Here is a 16,468-nt window from a genome sequence, read left to right on the forward strand (position 1 = left end):
CCACCCTCCTCAGCAACATACCAAACACTCCAACCTACACTTTCCCACACAGCCCACAGCTTTCCAATGCCCCCATTTCTTTACTCATTTTATTCCCCCTACTTGAATTTGCTTTTTGCTGATGGTATCTGCCCTTTCCCAAACCACATCCCTTATGTGCTTGCCAAAAATCCCACTCTTTTCCAAGTCTCCATTAGGAAGACTTCGTGGACCACCCTCAGATAGACTTATCATCCCTCTTTTATAAATTCTCACTGCACTTGTCTATATTTAAGTACCTAAAACTACTATAATTATTGTATTGCAATTGTCTGTTTCACCACTAGAAACCGGAAACTTCCTGAGAGGGGGCACATGTGTCCCCTTCACCATGATCTCCCCAGCATGTAAAATGGAATCTGGGTCTTGATAGGTATTCAGCAAATGAATGAATGAATGAACAAGCAAATGAATGAATGAATGAATGTAGCCTAACATCTAAGAATTTACCTTTCCATAACCCAAAACATTTGGTCACAGACTTTTGGACTCCCAGGAACATTTACTACCAGAAGTTCCAATTTAGCCTCATTGCTTTGAAATGCCTCCTGCTTAGATAGTACAGAGAAATTCTTAAGAGCAACCAAATGCTTCAATGATTCTCTAATCAAATAAGCATAAAATCATATTCTAAAAAAAATTCTGGGATGTTCCACTCACCCCACCCACTTTGTCCCCACTCTGCTCTGCAAGACCAGATAGAAAGAATTAGAGGGATACAATATTTGATAGTATTCATTTCATGTTTAAGATACAAAGAGTTGAAGGTATGGTGAAAAATATAAAGATCCACTTGTTCTTAGAACTAGCTGAAAACATTAACCTCGTTAGTCGTCACGATGGCCTGTGAAACAAAGCGCCAGACAGCTTACGCAACCAGGCACAAATAGAGAAAAATAAGGCAAGTGGAATATTTTGTGCATAAAAGGAAATGTTCTTCCTTTTTAAAAAGTAAACAGACAATACTCTCTTAACAGTGTACTGGAAGGTAAAAATAGTAAGGCTGGTACTGAGCAGAGCAACAACATATATTTATTTTTTGCCCCAAACTCTTCAGAGTTGCTAAGTTATTCTCCCAATTTCAAAGCCTGCTAGGAAAGAAAAGTTCCAATGACAAATGTGCTTGTAAACCAGATGAACAAACAGGAAAAAGCAAAGATGCTGGACATCAGAAATACAAACTGTGTGAGCTCTACTTGACAAGATGAAGAAGGTAAAAATGAGAAGAGAGTAAAGCAGCAGAAGAAAGAAGACATATGTGATTGGAAACAACACTTGGTTTAAAATTAAGAATGAGTCTAGTGAACTTTCCCATCAATGGTTGTCCTATATTTCAAAGGCTCCATCCTAGTGAATGGCTCTGAGGCCGATGTGCTGAGTCATAAATGATCATTAGGAACACTTTTGCATTTACGTGTCCCTTGCATCAATTTCCTGAAGAAAATAAGAAACTAATAAAGTAGAAAATTCAATTTGTTCCCTAATTCTTTTGAAACTTAGTTTTTAAAGACCAAAACTCTGAAGCAAATTAAATATGTAATGGCATGCAGCTCACAACTGATTTGGGTTTTATGTCAAGTTTTCTCAAGATAAAACTTTATTTGTGATGCGAACCCAGACAATGAGTCTTGAACAACTTTAGATGAAAACAACATCTGTTATAGAATGCATACTGCAATCTTAACTTATAGTCAGCTATAAAATTAAACTGTCACTTCTTACTTATTATGGTGTTTTAGTATTTTGAATTAAAAATGTCCTCAAAAACATTTAATCTGGAGTCCCCTAATAGTGATCATTCACCCTCTTAAACATTCTGTTAACAGGGAACTCACCACCCATCCAGCAGCCTGCTCCACTGTGGGTAGCTCTAATTGTGATATACACTTCCTAATGGTGTGCTGACCTTGGCCTCCTGGGAACTTCCACTCCATGGTCTTGGCTCCATTTTCTGAAGTTCCACAGAATGAATCCAGTTGTTTTCATATTTTCAATGTCATCCCATTTTCTGAATGGAATAACTGAAGTCTTTTTTAATCCTCTTATGATTGTATCCCAAAACTTGTTGACTCAACTTCCAACCCACAGTGGAAACAACCCCACTTCTCTCCGTCAACACCACCACTACTGCAGTCAAAGCTGCCATCATCTTTCAGCGGACAGCTGGACCTGCTTCTCCCTCCCACTCTCATTCCTCTCCAGTCTATTTCCCGTAGAGCAGCCAGCACGATCTTTGCTAAAGAAGAAATTTTCACTATGTCCCAGCCTGTTAATAACCCTTCAGTCCTCTCCTCAGTACTCGAGATAAAAATTCAAAGCCCTCTTCCAACTAGTGTTTTTGTTTTCTTCGAATAAATACCCAGAAGTGGAACTGCTGAATCAGACAGTAGTTCTATTTTTAATTTTTTGAAGAACTTCCATACTGTTTTCCATTTTGGCTGCACCAGTTTACATTCCCACCCACAGTGCACAAGCGTTCCTTTTTTCCACATCCTTGCCAACACTTGCTATTTCTTGTCTTTTTGATAGTAGCCATTCTAACAGTGTGAGGTGATATCTTATTGTGGTTTTGATTTGCATTTCCTTGATGATTAGTGATGTTGAGCATCTTTTCATGGGCCTGTTGGCCATTTGTATGCGTTCAGGTCCTCTGCTCATTTTTTAATCAGATTGCTTTTTGATATTGAGCTGTATGAGTTCTTTATATATTTTGGATATCAACTCCTTGTTGAATATATTGTGTATCAATTATACTTCAATAAAATATATATATTATAAAATCTAAAATATATATATATATAAAATATGGGCAATCAGAAAAAAATTCAAAAACCCTCAATGTGGCTTATAGGACCTAGTCAATCTGGCCCCTGGCAGCCTCCCAGGGCCCTAATCATTCGATAGCTATTCTCTCCCTTACTTAACATGTGACATCTCCAATTTCTTTCAGATCCTCAAATTAACAAGCTCTTTATCTCAGGAAAGACTTCACAGATGCTGGTCTATGAAATGTCTTCTCCACTCTGTTTACTATTTCAGAATTAGTAATTGTCCAGGTCTCAGATCACATGTCTTATCTTCATAGAAGTTTTTCCCAAATCCCCAGACTAGGCCAAGTCCTTCTGTAATCTCTCATTGGCCCACATACCATCCCTCATCGAATTTATCATAATTTGTTGTATATACTTAATTCCATAAATAATAATATTATTAATAACAATACCTAAATTTATTGAGGGCTCACTACATGCTAGGTACTGTGCTAAGAGCATCAGAAGCATTATCTTATTTAGGCTTCAAAACAAGCCAATGAGTAGTTACTATTGTTACCCAAATGTCACAGATGAGAGAAGTGGGGCTTGGGAAGGTTAAAGTGAGTGGAAGAGTAGGGATTAGAATCTATTAGATTCCAGAACCTATCAATGATCTTCTACATGATAATGTTGCTATCTGACTCCTCCTCTAGCCTCTTAGCCCCAAGAAGCATGGATACCAACAGCCAGGGAACCTGTCAGAAGCAAATTACAGTCCTGTTTTCCTAGTGCCACAAAATCAGAATAATGACTCTGTACTTTTTCTCTGTATTACTCTTCCCTTGCTCTTTGTGGCACTCAAATACCTATGAAAAGGAAAAACGAAATGAGTAAATCTGGTACTCTTGTCTTGACATCTCTGGAGACTTCTTGAATTTTTAAGGCACTTTCCAAAACACAAATAGCAGAGAACAGGAACCAATTGTGGAGATGAGTAGTTTAAGTACATTTGTCTGGATGCATTAGCAACAGGGCATGATCCAGTATATTTGGAATTCAGATGATTTAGAAAGAGTTTCAGCTCATTTCCCATAATATTAACAATGATAATTGTCAACATTGATCAAGTATTTACCATTTGCCAAGCTCTATGCTAAGTGCTTTGCATATATTACTTTGTACAATCAGCACAGCAGCCTGATGAGGTTGGTACTATTACGATCTCCATTTTACTGGATGAAGAAACAGAGATGCAGAAAGAGTGGTCAAATTGTTTCTTCAGAATCTGCCGTTATTAGACCTGAGGCTCTTGGTACTGTAGGGCAGCACTGTGCTAAACAAGGAAAGATTCAAGATATAATCCTACAAGCATGTGAGGAGTACCTATTAATGTACAACAACAGGCTGAAGGAGAAACCAAAGGGAAAAGGGCACAGCCACAGTAATCCATCTAATCCATTCCATCAGAGATGGTGCTAAGTGCTAGGATAGATACTAAACCAGGTTCTAAGGGAACTGGGCAGGGGCATGGATAAAGATTCTATCTGGGGTGACTCTAGGATTTCTATAATAATAATGGGAATTTGACTCAGCTCAGTGGAGCAGAGAAGTAACCTTGAACCAACTTAAGTGCATAAAGATAATCCAGAAATAACGATCAGCCAGATAAACGAGAGTCATTTATTCATACAACCAGTATTTGTTAAGAGTTTCCTCATACCAGGCATTGCTCTGGGCACTAAACAGCTATGAACTAGACTGAAAAAGTTCCTGCTCCTGTGGAGTTTTCATTCTGGTGGAGAAGAGACAGACAATAAAGAAACAAGTCTGCATGCACATGTATAACACGTCGGGGGTGATGGGTGCTGTGAGATTTACAAAGCAGGCAAGGGGGTGAGAGAGTGCAGAGAAGCTGTAGAGGTATCAGGCGGGCTTCTGATAGGGGGACATTTCAGCAGAGACCCAAGGGAAGCGACAGCCTGTGCCATGCATGTATCAGAGGGAAGAGAGTTTCAGGAAAAGGGAAGAGCGAGGACAAAGGTCCAGAGAGAAGGTACATGCCAGGACTAGCATGGAGCGCCCAGTGAATGGAGCTGAGTGAGCAGAGGGAAAGTGGGAGGGGATGAGGTGAGAGGTCAGCTGGGACAGGCCCTGTGGGGTCGGAACTTTGCAACTGCATCAGGACAATGACTTCCATTAAACTCCTACTATATGATAGCGGAAACACTTCTTTCTCTTTGAAAACTTATCATAAAACTTAACACTGGTGATTTAAAAATAGAAACAAAAAAATGCTTACAATTTTATCATCTAACATGGCCTTTTCCAGTTTTATATGTTCTTGTCCTGGCTTTTGCCACATTCATGCATATTTTATGATTTTTGTCATAGTTATCAACAGCTTTCCATCCTGTTTGTTTTCCTTAGCTTCGCATCCTACGTGTTTCACAGGTTGATACACAGCTTTGCAAATAATCATTCTAGTGGCTGCACAATATTTTACGTGAATGCACTACTTCGTCTTAGACACTTTGGTGGCTTCCAAATGGTCACAATTACTGATGATGCACAAACATTTTTCTAGGTTTGGATTATTTGGGAGCCCTTCCTTTTCATGAATATTTACATAGCGAATTTACATAGATACAAGGTATTTCTTGATAATCCCTATATGGTCAAGGTTGTGAGACTAATTACCTGCTGATGGTATCTGTCACTTTTTCAGAGTAGACGCCTTCTGGCACTGGTTCATATACCGCCTCCACGATCTGCAAAATAAAAAGATCAGAGTGATGGAAGTAAAGGGGCCATCGATAGCTTTGAGTGGTAATACTTGGCCACAACATAAGTTACTTGATAAGCATTATAGCTTTGTGCACAAATTGTAATCAGAAATGAAAACATCCCAACAAATTAAAAATTAACGTCAATGAAACAGTTCTTGAGCATGGAATTGTATTCTTCAAGTTGAGTTAAAGTTAACCTCAAATTCATAATAAATGATGTGTAGGATAATATAATATGCTGAATTGTGGGTAGTCCAAACCACAATTAAAAATAAAATATATTTATTTTTATAATTTTCTATGATAGATGAAGACAATCATAAGGGAAAATGTGCCATAGCACATGATGTATATTTAGAAGAAAGGGGAAAAAATAAACTGGATCATGTGGTTAATAAAACAATGACTGCTTTTAACTGACAGTTTTATAAAAATCACAAAAGTTCTATTTAAGAAGAGCAATGGCTTTTTTAGCAACACAAGACCCTTTGCCTCCCACTGTTGCTTACTTTTGTAGCCAGGGAGAGCATGTTGGTGCTATAGAAGGGAGGATTCAGAGTCGCCATCTGATAAAGGATGCAGCCTGCTGCCCAGACGTCAGCCTTCTCCCCATACGGCTCACTCTTCAGTACCTCAGGGCTGAATTAAAATAATGATGTTAATAGACACTGAAAAGGGAGAAGTTGGCACAGAAAGAAGTCCAGTTTTCAAGCTATAGTTGGAGATATAAGTAAAAAATATTTGAAACTCTTTATCACTATTTGAAGTAAACATATTAAAAGATATCTTTGAATTCTCCCAGACTCAGACGAATTAAGAAGCACAATCAAGCAATTCCAGTTTAAGCACTAAATATCAATAAACCATATAAACGTTGCATATTAAGTGTCCAAGGAAGTTTCTATTTCCAGAAACAACCACCCTTCTGTGGTAGACGGAACTGTTTACCTCGATTCTTTACTATTCTGGAGATTTTGTACGTCCCAACCTTGCTGTGGCCTCTTCAGGGGCAGTGTTCACTATCCACTCCTGCCTTTGGTTTTGACTGTGTTGTTTTGCTTTGGCCAATGGAATGTGGAAATCACAGTGCACCAGACCAATGCTTTAGTCTTAACAGGTATTAAGTGCTTTCATTTGTCCCTCTAGGAGCTTCTGTCCATTACCAAGAGAAGAACATATCACAGTGGCTGCTATCGCACCAGCCTGGGCCCAGGATAGGACACATGGAGCAGATCTGCCCCAGACAACAGATAAACCTGCAGCCTGAAGGAGAACCAGCCAAGAGGACCCATAGACCTGTGAGTCTGACAATAAAAGCTTAGTGTTGAATGTCACTGAGATTTTTGTGGTGATTTCTTATGCAGCATTATTACGGGGAAAACTGACTGATACGGCCTCCTCCCCTTGCTATTCAACTCCAGCTTATAAAGTAGGGGGAAGATCATATTTAAATATGCTGCAAGAAATGACAACATCCATCACGTTCGTCTCTTCTAAAATTGCATTTCCAATTTGGACAAAAATGCTATCTGCCTTTAAATGAAGTTAGGCTGTGAGGGTTTATGGGTTTGACTTTTTTTTTTTTTTTAATGTGAAGAGAAGCATAGTTCCTGTGGGTATTTTGGACTAACAGAAGTTTCCTCTATCATATTTGTAGAATGAAACTCAGCAAAGTGTTAAAACCACCCAACACCCAAACACCCTAAATTAAGTAGTCTGATAATTGAATTCTATGATATGTACTTAGGACTGTGCTCAGCCCTCTAAATTAATGGAGTGGGAATTAACGGTTAACTTTGACAGTGGATTAAGATATAAAGAAACTGGTATCAGAACAATTAGAGTAGATATAAATCAGTATTGACTGTTAAGAATAACCAAGGAGTTGCTATTCTTGTGAGATTATGGAGAAGAATTCCTGGTTTAAGATTTACATTACGTAATTGCAGAGCAAGGTATGGTTTCTAGGTCTCTCAGTTAAGCATTTTCATATTTAGTACTTTTGAGTTCAATATGGCAATGGGGAAATTTCCAGGGCTCTGCTGGTTCTCAGTGTATAAAAAGTGACCCATATTGTTACCTGGTCAACTGTTCACATTAAAAAGTGCCTTAACAAGGAATAATGTCCTCAGTAGGAAAAATGTCCTGGGCTCCCCACAGACAGATTTCTCATGTTTTAATCTACTGAGAACTCAGAAGATTTGTTTTCTATTTCCAAAAGCTCATGAAGCAGACGCTCTGCGTGCTCCACCCATATCCCCTCAGACCCCTTTTCCATGTCCTGTTTCCAGTGTGCTTTCACTCTCAACAGCCAGCATCTGTACTTCTTTGGAGGACAGCCTTCATTTTTTCTCAAAAGATAATTACTCAATGTAGGGGAAAACATTTGTAAGAATAAAGTTCACTCAGTTTATTTTTCTCATCACTACATTTCCTCCTTCTTCTCACTACAGACCACAAACTCCTCTCATTCACACAGGCATGCCCCTTTGCCCTGTGGCTTTGCAGCTCCTCCTATCAAGAGATGGCGTCTACTTCTCCACCCCTTGAATCTGGGCTTCACCATATGACTGGCTTCGGCCAAAAAGACATCAACAAAAGTGACGCAAGGAGAGCCTTGAAAAGTACTTACTCTTTGGGGCTTGCTCTCTCTTCCTGCTCTTGAAAACTCTACCAACACAACCCAGTGATTGAGCCCAGGCTTGCCTGCCGGATGATGAGCAATACCTGGTCGAATTACCTCCACCGCCCCTACCCACAGCCAGCCAGCCACCAGATCTGTGAGTGAAGCTATTGAGAACCCGGTGACCACAATGCATAGGTGAGCCCAGCCAACACTCTGATCAGCAAACCCAGTTGGGACCAGCCCAATTTGCCAAGACACAGTGTATTGAGGGGAAAAAAAAAAATGTTATTGTTATATTAAGCTGCTAAGTTTTGAGATGGTTTGTCAAAGTTAACTGATATAATAGCTTTTATCAGATTCCCAAAGCTGTCCATGGGTCCCTGAAAAAGAGTGAGAATCACTTCTCTGGAAGAGAATAAGAAAGAGAAATAGAAGACAAACAACACAGTTGCCAACTAACACTTTGCCTCTGGGATCAAACTTTAAATATCCTCTAAGGTAAGAGTTTCATAATTACAACTAAAAGCAGTGACAAACAGAAAACAGAGTCTGATTTCTAGAAGCCACAGCAAAATGTTTTGTTATAGTCTGAATTGTATCACCCTGAAATTCATATGTTGAAGTCCCAATCCCCAGTATCTCAGAGTGTAATCATATTTAAAGATAAGGTCTATATGAAATGATTAAGTTAAGATGATGCTGTTAGAGTGGGCCCTAATCCAGTGACTGGTGTCCTTATAAGAAGAGGAAGAGGCACCAGGAGTGTGTGTACACAGAAGAACAACCGTGTGAAGCAGCAGGAAGAAGGCGGAATCTTGGCATCTGCGAGCCAAGGAGAGAGGCCTCAGAGGAAACCAAATCTGCCAACATTTTGATCTTGGAATTCCAGCCTTCAGAACTGTGAGGAAATACATTTGTTTAAGCTACCCAGTCTGTGGTATTTTGTTACGGCAGCCCTAGAAAACTAATGCAGACTCTTATGAGAAAACCTACACATGTGTTTTTCATCTTCAAAAAGTACCCAGCCTTGGGAAATATGTCTGGGTCATTGATTCAATCACTATTTGCAAATATTATAGGGTTTTTTGGTAATTTTTGTTTGAAAATCATGGTAAAATAGTTCACTGTCTTGTAATAATCTCCAATGTCTCCACTTAAAGTGAGCCCCACCACATTTAGAAAAGTACAGAAAGTTACAGGTAGCAATGCTTCATTTAAGAGAAAGAAAAATAGTACATATACACACACTTTAAAATGGGTTTTCTTTTTCCCAAACAAAAAAATTATTCTCTATTAAAAAAATGTTTATTCCATGTGATTTGGTCATCTAAAATATTTTAATGATTAAATAGAACATAGCTTTCTGATATTTAACAAAAATACGGGCTCTTATGGCAAAGTTTAAAACATCTACAATTAAGTGTGTAAAAATTACAGCAATTGTAAGTTATACTTCAATAAAAAAATTTTTTTTATTTATTATTGTTGACCTAATGTACAGCATAGTGGTGACTGTAGTTAATAATAATGTATTATATACTTGAAATTTACTAAAAGAGTAGATTGTAAGTATTCTCACCACACACACACAAAAAAGGTAACTCTCTGAGGTGATGGATATGTTAATTAGCTTGACTGTGGTAATTATTTCACAATGTATATGTACACTGAAACATCACATGTACACCTTAAATATATATAAATTTTAATTGTCAATAATACCTCAATAAAGCTGGAAGAAATTTTTTTTTTTTTTTTTGTGAGGAGATCAGCCCTGAGCTAACATCCGCCAATCCTCCTCTTTTTTTTGCTGAGGAAGACGGCCCTGGGCTAACATCGGTGCCTATCTTCCTCCACTTTATATGGGACGCCGCCACAGCATGGCTTACCAAGCAGTGCGTCGGTGCGCGCCCGGGATCCGAACCAGCGAACCCCGGGCCGCCGCAGCGGAGCGCGCGCACTTAACCGCTTGCGCCACCGGGCCGGCCCCATGGAAGAAATTTTTAAGGGAAGCCAGGGGTAGTATGGAGTTAGGTACATAGCAAGGACAATGTATATTTTTTTATAAATATTTTAATAAATAAATAAGTTAAACATAACTCAGAATCAGCAGCCTTTGAAAGGAGGCCGGACTCAAATTTACCTAAGTACTACCTCTGTTTCAAAAAGGCATAAATTCACAAATTGATAATGAAAACAAGGTGGAAGAAAGACGAAGAAGGAAAGATGCTTAATCTAATTTTAAAAAGACAAACTGTTTAGATTTTTAAATTCTATTAGTAGTCCCTTAATGATATATAAACAATTAAGTTGCTAATTGCCAATGATTCTTATTTACTCACTAAATGAGGTAAACAAGGAAACTATTACACCTAGTAGTCTTTCAAAATATTTTAAAATATGAACATTGTGATAATTCTTAAATAATTCAGTAATATGATGATTTATATAAGTTGGGAGGGGGACTTCTTTCCTTTAAATAGAACAAAGTAAATTAAACGAGATGACATATGTTAAAAGGCTTTGCGTGTAGATAAGCATATTCTTCTTTCCTACAGTGGTCATATTCTAACAAAGTCTGATCATTGTTCTCACTTTGTCAGCACATATGCTAAAATTAGAATGATACAGTGAAGATTAGCATGACCTCTGCACAAGGATGGCATGCAAATTCACAAGCACTCCATATTTTGGAGGCAGTAAGATCACAGGCAAAGGTACTATACATGAGGACTATACTCTAGTTAATAAAGTTGTTTCCCTTAGGGGTAAAGGTTAACAGTTCTGATACTGCTATACGTGTATATACTGCAACTGAACAATTAAGTAAATGGATGGCAGATGGCAAAAGCCAGCTTTCTCACTGTTGAAGTGGAAGGTTACAGATAAGGAAGGAAAGGAGTTGGGCTACTCTACAATGGGGTAATGGTAATAGTTGGAGACAACAGTATGAACTCATGTTTAGCTTAACATGGATACAGATGGTTACCATAGACTGGGTGCCTTAAACAGGAATTTATTTCTCACAACACTGGAAAAGCTGGGAAGTCCAAAACCAATCAATTCTGTTCCCCAGTAAGGGCCTTCTTCCTAGCCACCTGCAGATGGCCACCTTCTTGCTGTGTTCTCACATGGCAGAGAAAGAGAGAGAAAGCTCTCTGATGTTTCTTCTTATAAGGGCACTAATCCCATCATGAGGGCCCTCACCTTTGTGACCTCATCTAAACCTAATTACTTCCTAAAGGCCCATCTCCAAATACCATCACATTGGGGGTTAGGGCTTCAACATATGAATTGCGGGGAACATAATTCAGTTCATAGAAAGTGTTACTAGATTATAACCCAGAGTATAAAATAAATATCCATGAGTCCATACTGATATAAATAAATGACTGAATATGTAAATAAATGGGGGCAGTAGAGAAATCTCTTATATAGAAGAATGCAAAATAATTTATATGGATATTCCACTGTCAGGAGATGGAGCATGACTTCCCAGTCCTTAAATTTGGGGTGCACATAGTGACTTTATTCCAGAGAATATATTATAGAAAGGGAGAAAAAAAAGAGTAACTTTATAGTGGAGATGTCTGACAAACACTATCTCAAGCCAGGTGATCAAGATTAACATTAACAGTCTTAAATCATATTGATAGTATGTACTCTTGAAAAGACATAGTGAGAATGGCACTTTACATCTATGATTTTCCTCCCAAGAACACATTATTCCAGTCTAATCATGAGAAAAATATCAGAGAAATCCCAAGTGAGGAAATTCTATCAAACACCTGACCAATAATCCTCAAAACTGCCAAGCTCATTAAAAACAAGGACAACCTGAGAAATTGTCACAACCAAGAAGAGCCTAAGGAGACATGGCTACTAAATGTAATCTGGTATCCTCAACGGGATCCTGGAACAGAAAAATGATATTTGGAGAAAACTGAGGAAATCAAAATAAAATATGTGTTTTAGTTAATAAAAAAATGTATCAATCTGGGTCCATTAACTGAGACAAATGTACCCTACTAATAACAGGATGTTATAAAAAGGGGCAACTGTTGTGGGGGAGGTATACAGAACTCTCTGTACCATCTTAACAATAATTCTTTAAATTTAAATTAATGGTTCTAAAATTGAAAGTTTACTTTACAACTTTAATTATCTTCTGTACTGAACTGGGTATCAGAAGAGGTTCCTTCCTCCCTCTTTCCCTCCTTCCCTTCCTTCATTCTAAAAATATGCACCCAGCACCTACTTCTGTGCCAGGTACTGGGGCAGGTACAGAACCCCTGCATTTCTGGGGCTGACAGTCTAAATGGATAGGAGACAGGAAACAAAATAAAACAAAAATGTGGTTGGTGTCATGAAGAAAAGTATAGGGTACTGGGAGGCAGCACAACGTGGACTTAAGCCATTGGAGGTGCTGGTCGTATTAGAGAAGACTTCCCTGAAGAGTGACATTTTAAGCTGATGTAAGAAGGAGGCATAGTCATTAGTCAGCAAGAGAGTTCTCCAGGCAAGGATGAAGCATGGGCAAGAGGGTAGAGGGAAATGTCATTTATGGAAATGGAGATCAGATGTGAGGGAGATTTTGGTGAGGGAGGATCGAGTCTGCCTTTGGGTAGCTTGATTTTGAGGTATTTCCATGTGGAGATATCGAGGCAGTAACTGAATGTCTAGATCTAGCATTCACAAGAGATCTCGGCTGGACACAATACATTTGGGAGTTGTCAGCATAGAGAGGCATTTACAGTCACGAGGGTGGATGAGATAGCGTTGAGAGAAGGCGCGGAGAGCTGTAAGAGGAAGGCACAGGACTGATCCCTGAGGATTTCTGATATTTAGAAGTCAGATGGAAGGGAGGAGACTAGAGCCTGAAAAAGGAAGGAACAGTCAAAGAAGATGGAGGAAGACTATTTTATGAACTAGGAAAAGGGAGCCTTTCAAAAATGATGATGGCTTCTAAGAAGTCAAATGTCTTTAGAATTTAGCACATGATGCTCACTGGTGGTCTCAGCAAAAATAGTTTCAGTGTCGTGGTGGGTTCTGGGAGATGAGGAGGCTTCAGCTATGTGCGACAGTGTTGAATTTTACCTGAGTCCCGTGGTCCTGGAAAAAAACAGCAATGATTAAAGGAAATCCCTCACCCATCCACACTTTTGTGTTTTAGGAAATGGATTACTGCAAAGAAATACCCTTCCCCATATGACTTAGAGAAGATTCACACATGTTGACTTTGTTTACCTGTGACAAGGCCATACACAGACCCTCCAAATTCACTCTTTGCCTCATAAATGATTAGCTGAACTATTTTGTCCCCACTGAGCAATGGGATCAAAATGCTTGTTAACCAAACTTTGGTTAACTTTTTCTTCTTCGTTGAGATTCCCCTAAACTTTGGCCCACCCACAGCCTGAGCCAGTATACAACCATCCTCTAACAGCCCCTCTTGAGAACAGGCTGGCCTCAATATTCTCTGATCCACTGTCAGATCACAGCCACCTCCACCAGCACCCATTCATCCCCTTCATCCTACTTGCCCACACAGTTCTTTCTAGCTTGTTCACTCCTCCCTATAAAGGAAAAGCCCTTTTCTGCCTGACCTTTGAGATGCTCGCAGATCTTAGAGAAGGAGGGAAGCTGTCTCCCTATTGCAAAGTCCTCCTCTTCTTGTAATAGTCCTTTCCAATAAAGTCTCTGCTTACCTAAGCCTGGATTTGTTTTTTATTTGACAGTTTGGATAACTCATTTGAGAATCCTGGCTATGAAGAAGTGTAGAGTTAAGGAAGTAGCTGAGGAGGGGCCAGATGGGTACTGGGGTTTCCTTTCAAGACCATGATTCTACTAGACGTTTGAGGGCCCATATAAATAATCCAGCAGAAAAGGAGAAGTCGAAGATGTGGGAAAAAGAGAGAACACGAAACCCCTCCAGGCCCTGCAGTGAGTGGGGCTGAGAGGAATACCAGCCTTAGCTTGAGAGGGCAGTGGAAGAGACAGATCCTTCAGGGAATAGGCAGGTTTCACCTAAAGCCAGGAGGTGAAGTTTCAGAGAAGAGATGAAGAAGAGATTGCTGCTCTTAGAGGGAATTACAGAGGTAGAAGTAGAAGAGCTGGGTAGAGGGGAAGGAATGGCGTTCCCTTAAGCCAGTGGAGAAGAGATCTAGGGCAGTGTCAGGGCTAACAGTGCTCCCATCCTCTCTGAAAGCAGGGGCCCAGCTGGGCCTTTGACCCCAGTCTTTCCTGCTCCAGGCCACGCTCTCCACGGCCACTAAAGTGACCTTCTCATAATGCAAAGCTGATGCCTTTACCACTTCCAGGGACCAGATCATGTCCTGCCATTGTCCTGTGAGTCTCAACCATTCACAACAACAAATAATGTAAAATCTCTCCCTTGACCCCAAGTCCTCCTGTAAGTACCATTCTTTTCTTTATTTCCAAGAAAAGTCTCTTGAAAGAGTACCTCTTATTGGCTCTCTCCACTCCCCCACCTACCGTCCACTCTTCAACCCCAATGCAGTCCAGCTTCTGTTCCTGTCATGCCATCGAAATGGCTCCTCCTTAACAATATCAATGGATTATTAATTGCCTCCCTTGCTTCAGGTGACTTCCCTGAAGTTTTTGATAACATCGACTGAAACTTAACATCTGAGACATTGCTATTTATTTAATTTATTCAATAAATATTTACTAAGCACCTCCAAAGCATACTGTTACACCTGCTTGGAATTCATCCACAGACAAAGACACCTGTCCTTATGGAGTTTACCTCCTAGTAAAGGACAGGGAGCAGGGAACATAAAAAACAAAACACAATAAAATAAAAAGTAAATTATCCAATATTTTAGTAGATGATAAACGCTATAGGAAATAGAAAACGTGGATCAGAGTAAAGGAGATCAGGAGTGGATATGGGGAGGCAGGTTGGATATTACAAAGAGCGGTCCCTTCCTGTCTCTTAGATCCCACATAGTGACACTTCTTTCCTTAATCCATACATTAAACGATGCTTTTCTTCTCACTCTTCACTCTCCCCTTAGATAATTTCATTCACACCAAGGCTTCCATTGAAACCACATGCTGGCAGCTCCCAGATCTAATCTTTATCCACACACCCCTCAGGTGCACACAGGGGGCCTCATCCTGTGGCAGGCTCTGTTAGAGACCACTGATTCTTAGTTCAGGTTAAAGCGCTGAACTCTGAATGATTAGAGCTGAGAACCCATCAAATGTCAACAACCCTCACACTTTCTTGAAATTCAAGGGCTGTGTCTGAGGTGTAGCAAAAGGGCTGGGGCATCTCTGCCAGAGCTGCTGCACCAAGGAGATAGTCAGCTCCAGGGAGATATCTTAAACCCCAGGGCCTGTTTTTTCAATTCCTGGTGGGACCTGTGACTGCCTTTGCCCCCCACATTACCTCCTGAGGCAAACATTTCTTCTCATTTTTCTACCTCCACCTCTGCTGCCATTTGCATTTCAAACAATCCTTTGGCTTTTAAATGTGTGTGTGAGCGTGCGTGTGCATGCACATGAGTTTTTCTTAATCTGAGAGGCTCAGGGCTGCCTACTCTGCATCCCACTGAACCTTTCTGATGTCAAGATCCAATGTTTCCACAGCATCTGCCACTTAAGATTTATCCCTAATTCTTGATGTGTCCACCATGATCACACCAGTGACCCACAGTGAACCTTCCAAACGCTAGTACTTTCCACAGAAGATAAAATTATAATATCTGACAGCTGTGAGTTCATAAGAAGGAGCTTATAACACACCACTAATGAACAGAAAGAAATACTAGTGCTGGGGCAGATTCATTTGTCAAAGGGTATGTGGAATTGGAGAAGAAATTAAAACTTTGAGAGAAATTGAAAACTATCATTGAAAAAGTATCTCCTTGGTAATATAATGATGTAGCATCTTGGAAGTGGCATTTGGAGACATCATAAAAGAAAATTTTCCTTTAACAAATGTTAGAAAATACTAATAAAAGAATCAAGGAATTTGGGACATAGTGAAGGCTAAATGTTTGGAGAAAAGTTTCTTTTATTGAAATAATTCACCCAGTAATATTTGCTTCACTGGGTAAAGATAGAAAAGGGATTTTTGCATCCCACTGCAATATATCAATTCTGAGTCTATTTAAAAAAGTACATTTAGTTCTCGGGTTCTAGCTATCAAACTTTCATCTCCCTAGACTGCCATAAAAAAAAGGAGAAAGGGAACTAACTTACCATTGTTAAGTGAAAAAGAAACAAAAATGTAA

The 16,468-nt window shown here is 39.5% G+C and overlaps 1 protein-coding gene and 1 non-coding gene across 8 annotated transcripts in view; one reads left to right on the forward strand and one right to left on the reverse strand.

Annotated features, from left to right (window-relative positions):
• Positions 1-16,468, reverse strand: part of NEK10 (NIMA related kinase 10) — a 218,789-nt gene that overhangs the window by 73,305 nt on the left and 129,016 nt on the right. For all 7 annotated transcript variants that reach the window (XM_058553999.1, XM_058553994.1, XM_058553988.1 and 4 more), the window contains 2 exons: positions 6,088-6,217; positions 5,490-5,560 (listed from right to left, as the gene is read on the reverse strand). In XM_058553999.1, the coding sequence (XP_058409982.1) occupies positions 5,490-5,560; positions 6,088-6,217 (201 nt within the window). The remainder of the gene's footprint in view (positions 1-5,489; positions 5,561-6,087; positions 6,218-16,468) is intronic.
• Positions 10,792-10,897, forward strand: LOC131421577 (U6 spliceosomal RNA). Its single transcript, XR_009223908.1, has one exon. It is a non-coding gene; the product is annotated as a U6 spliceosomal RNA (small nuclear RNA).

Source organism: Diceros bicornis, chromosome 2, assembly GCF_020826845.1.
Source record: "Diceros bicornis minor isolate mBicDic1 chromosome 2, mDicBic1.mat.cur, whole genome shotgun sequence".
Classification (NCBI taxonomy): domain Eukaryota; kingdom Metazoa; phylum Chordata; class Mammalia; order Perissodactyla; family Rhinocerotidae; genus Diceros; species Diceros bicornis.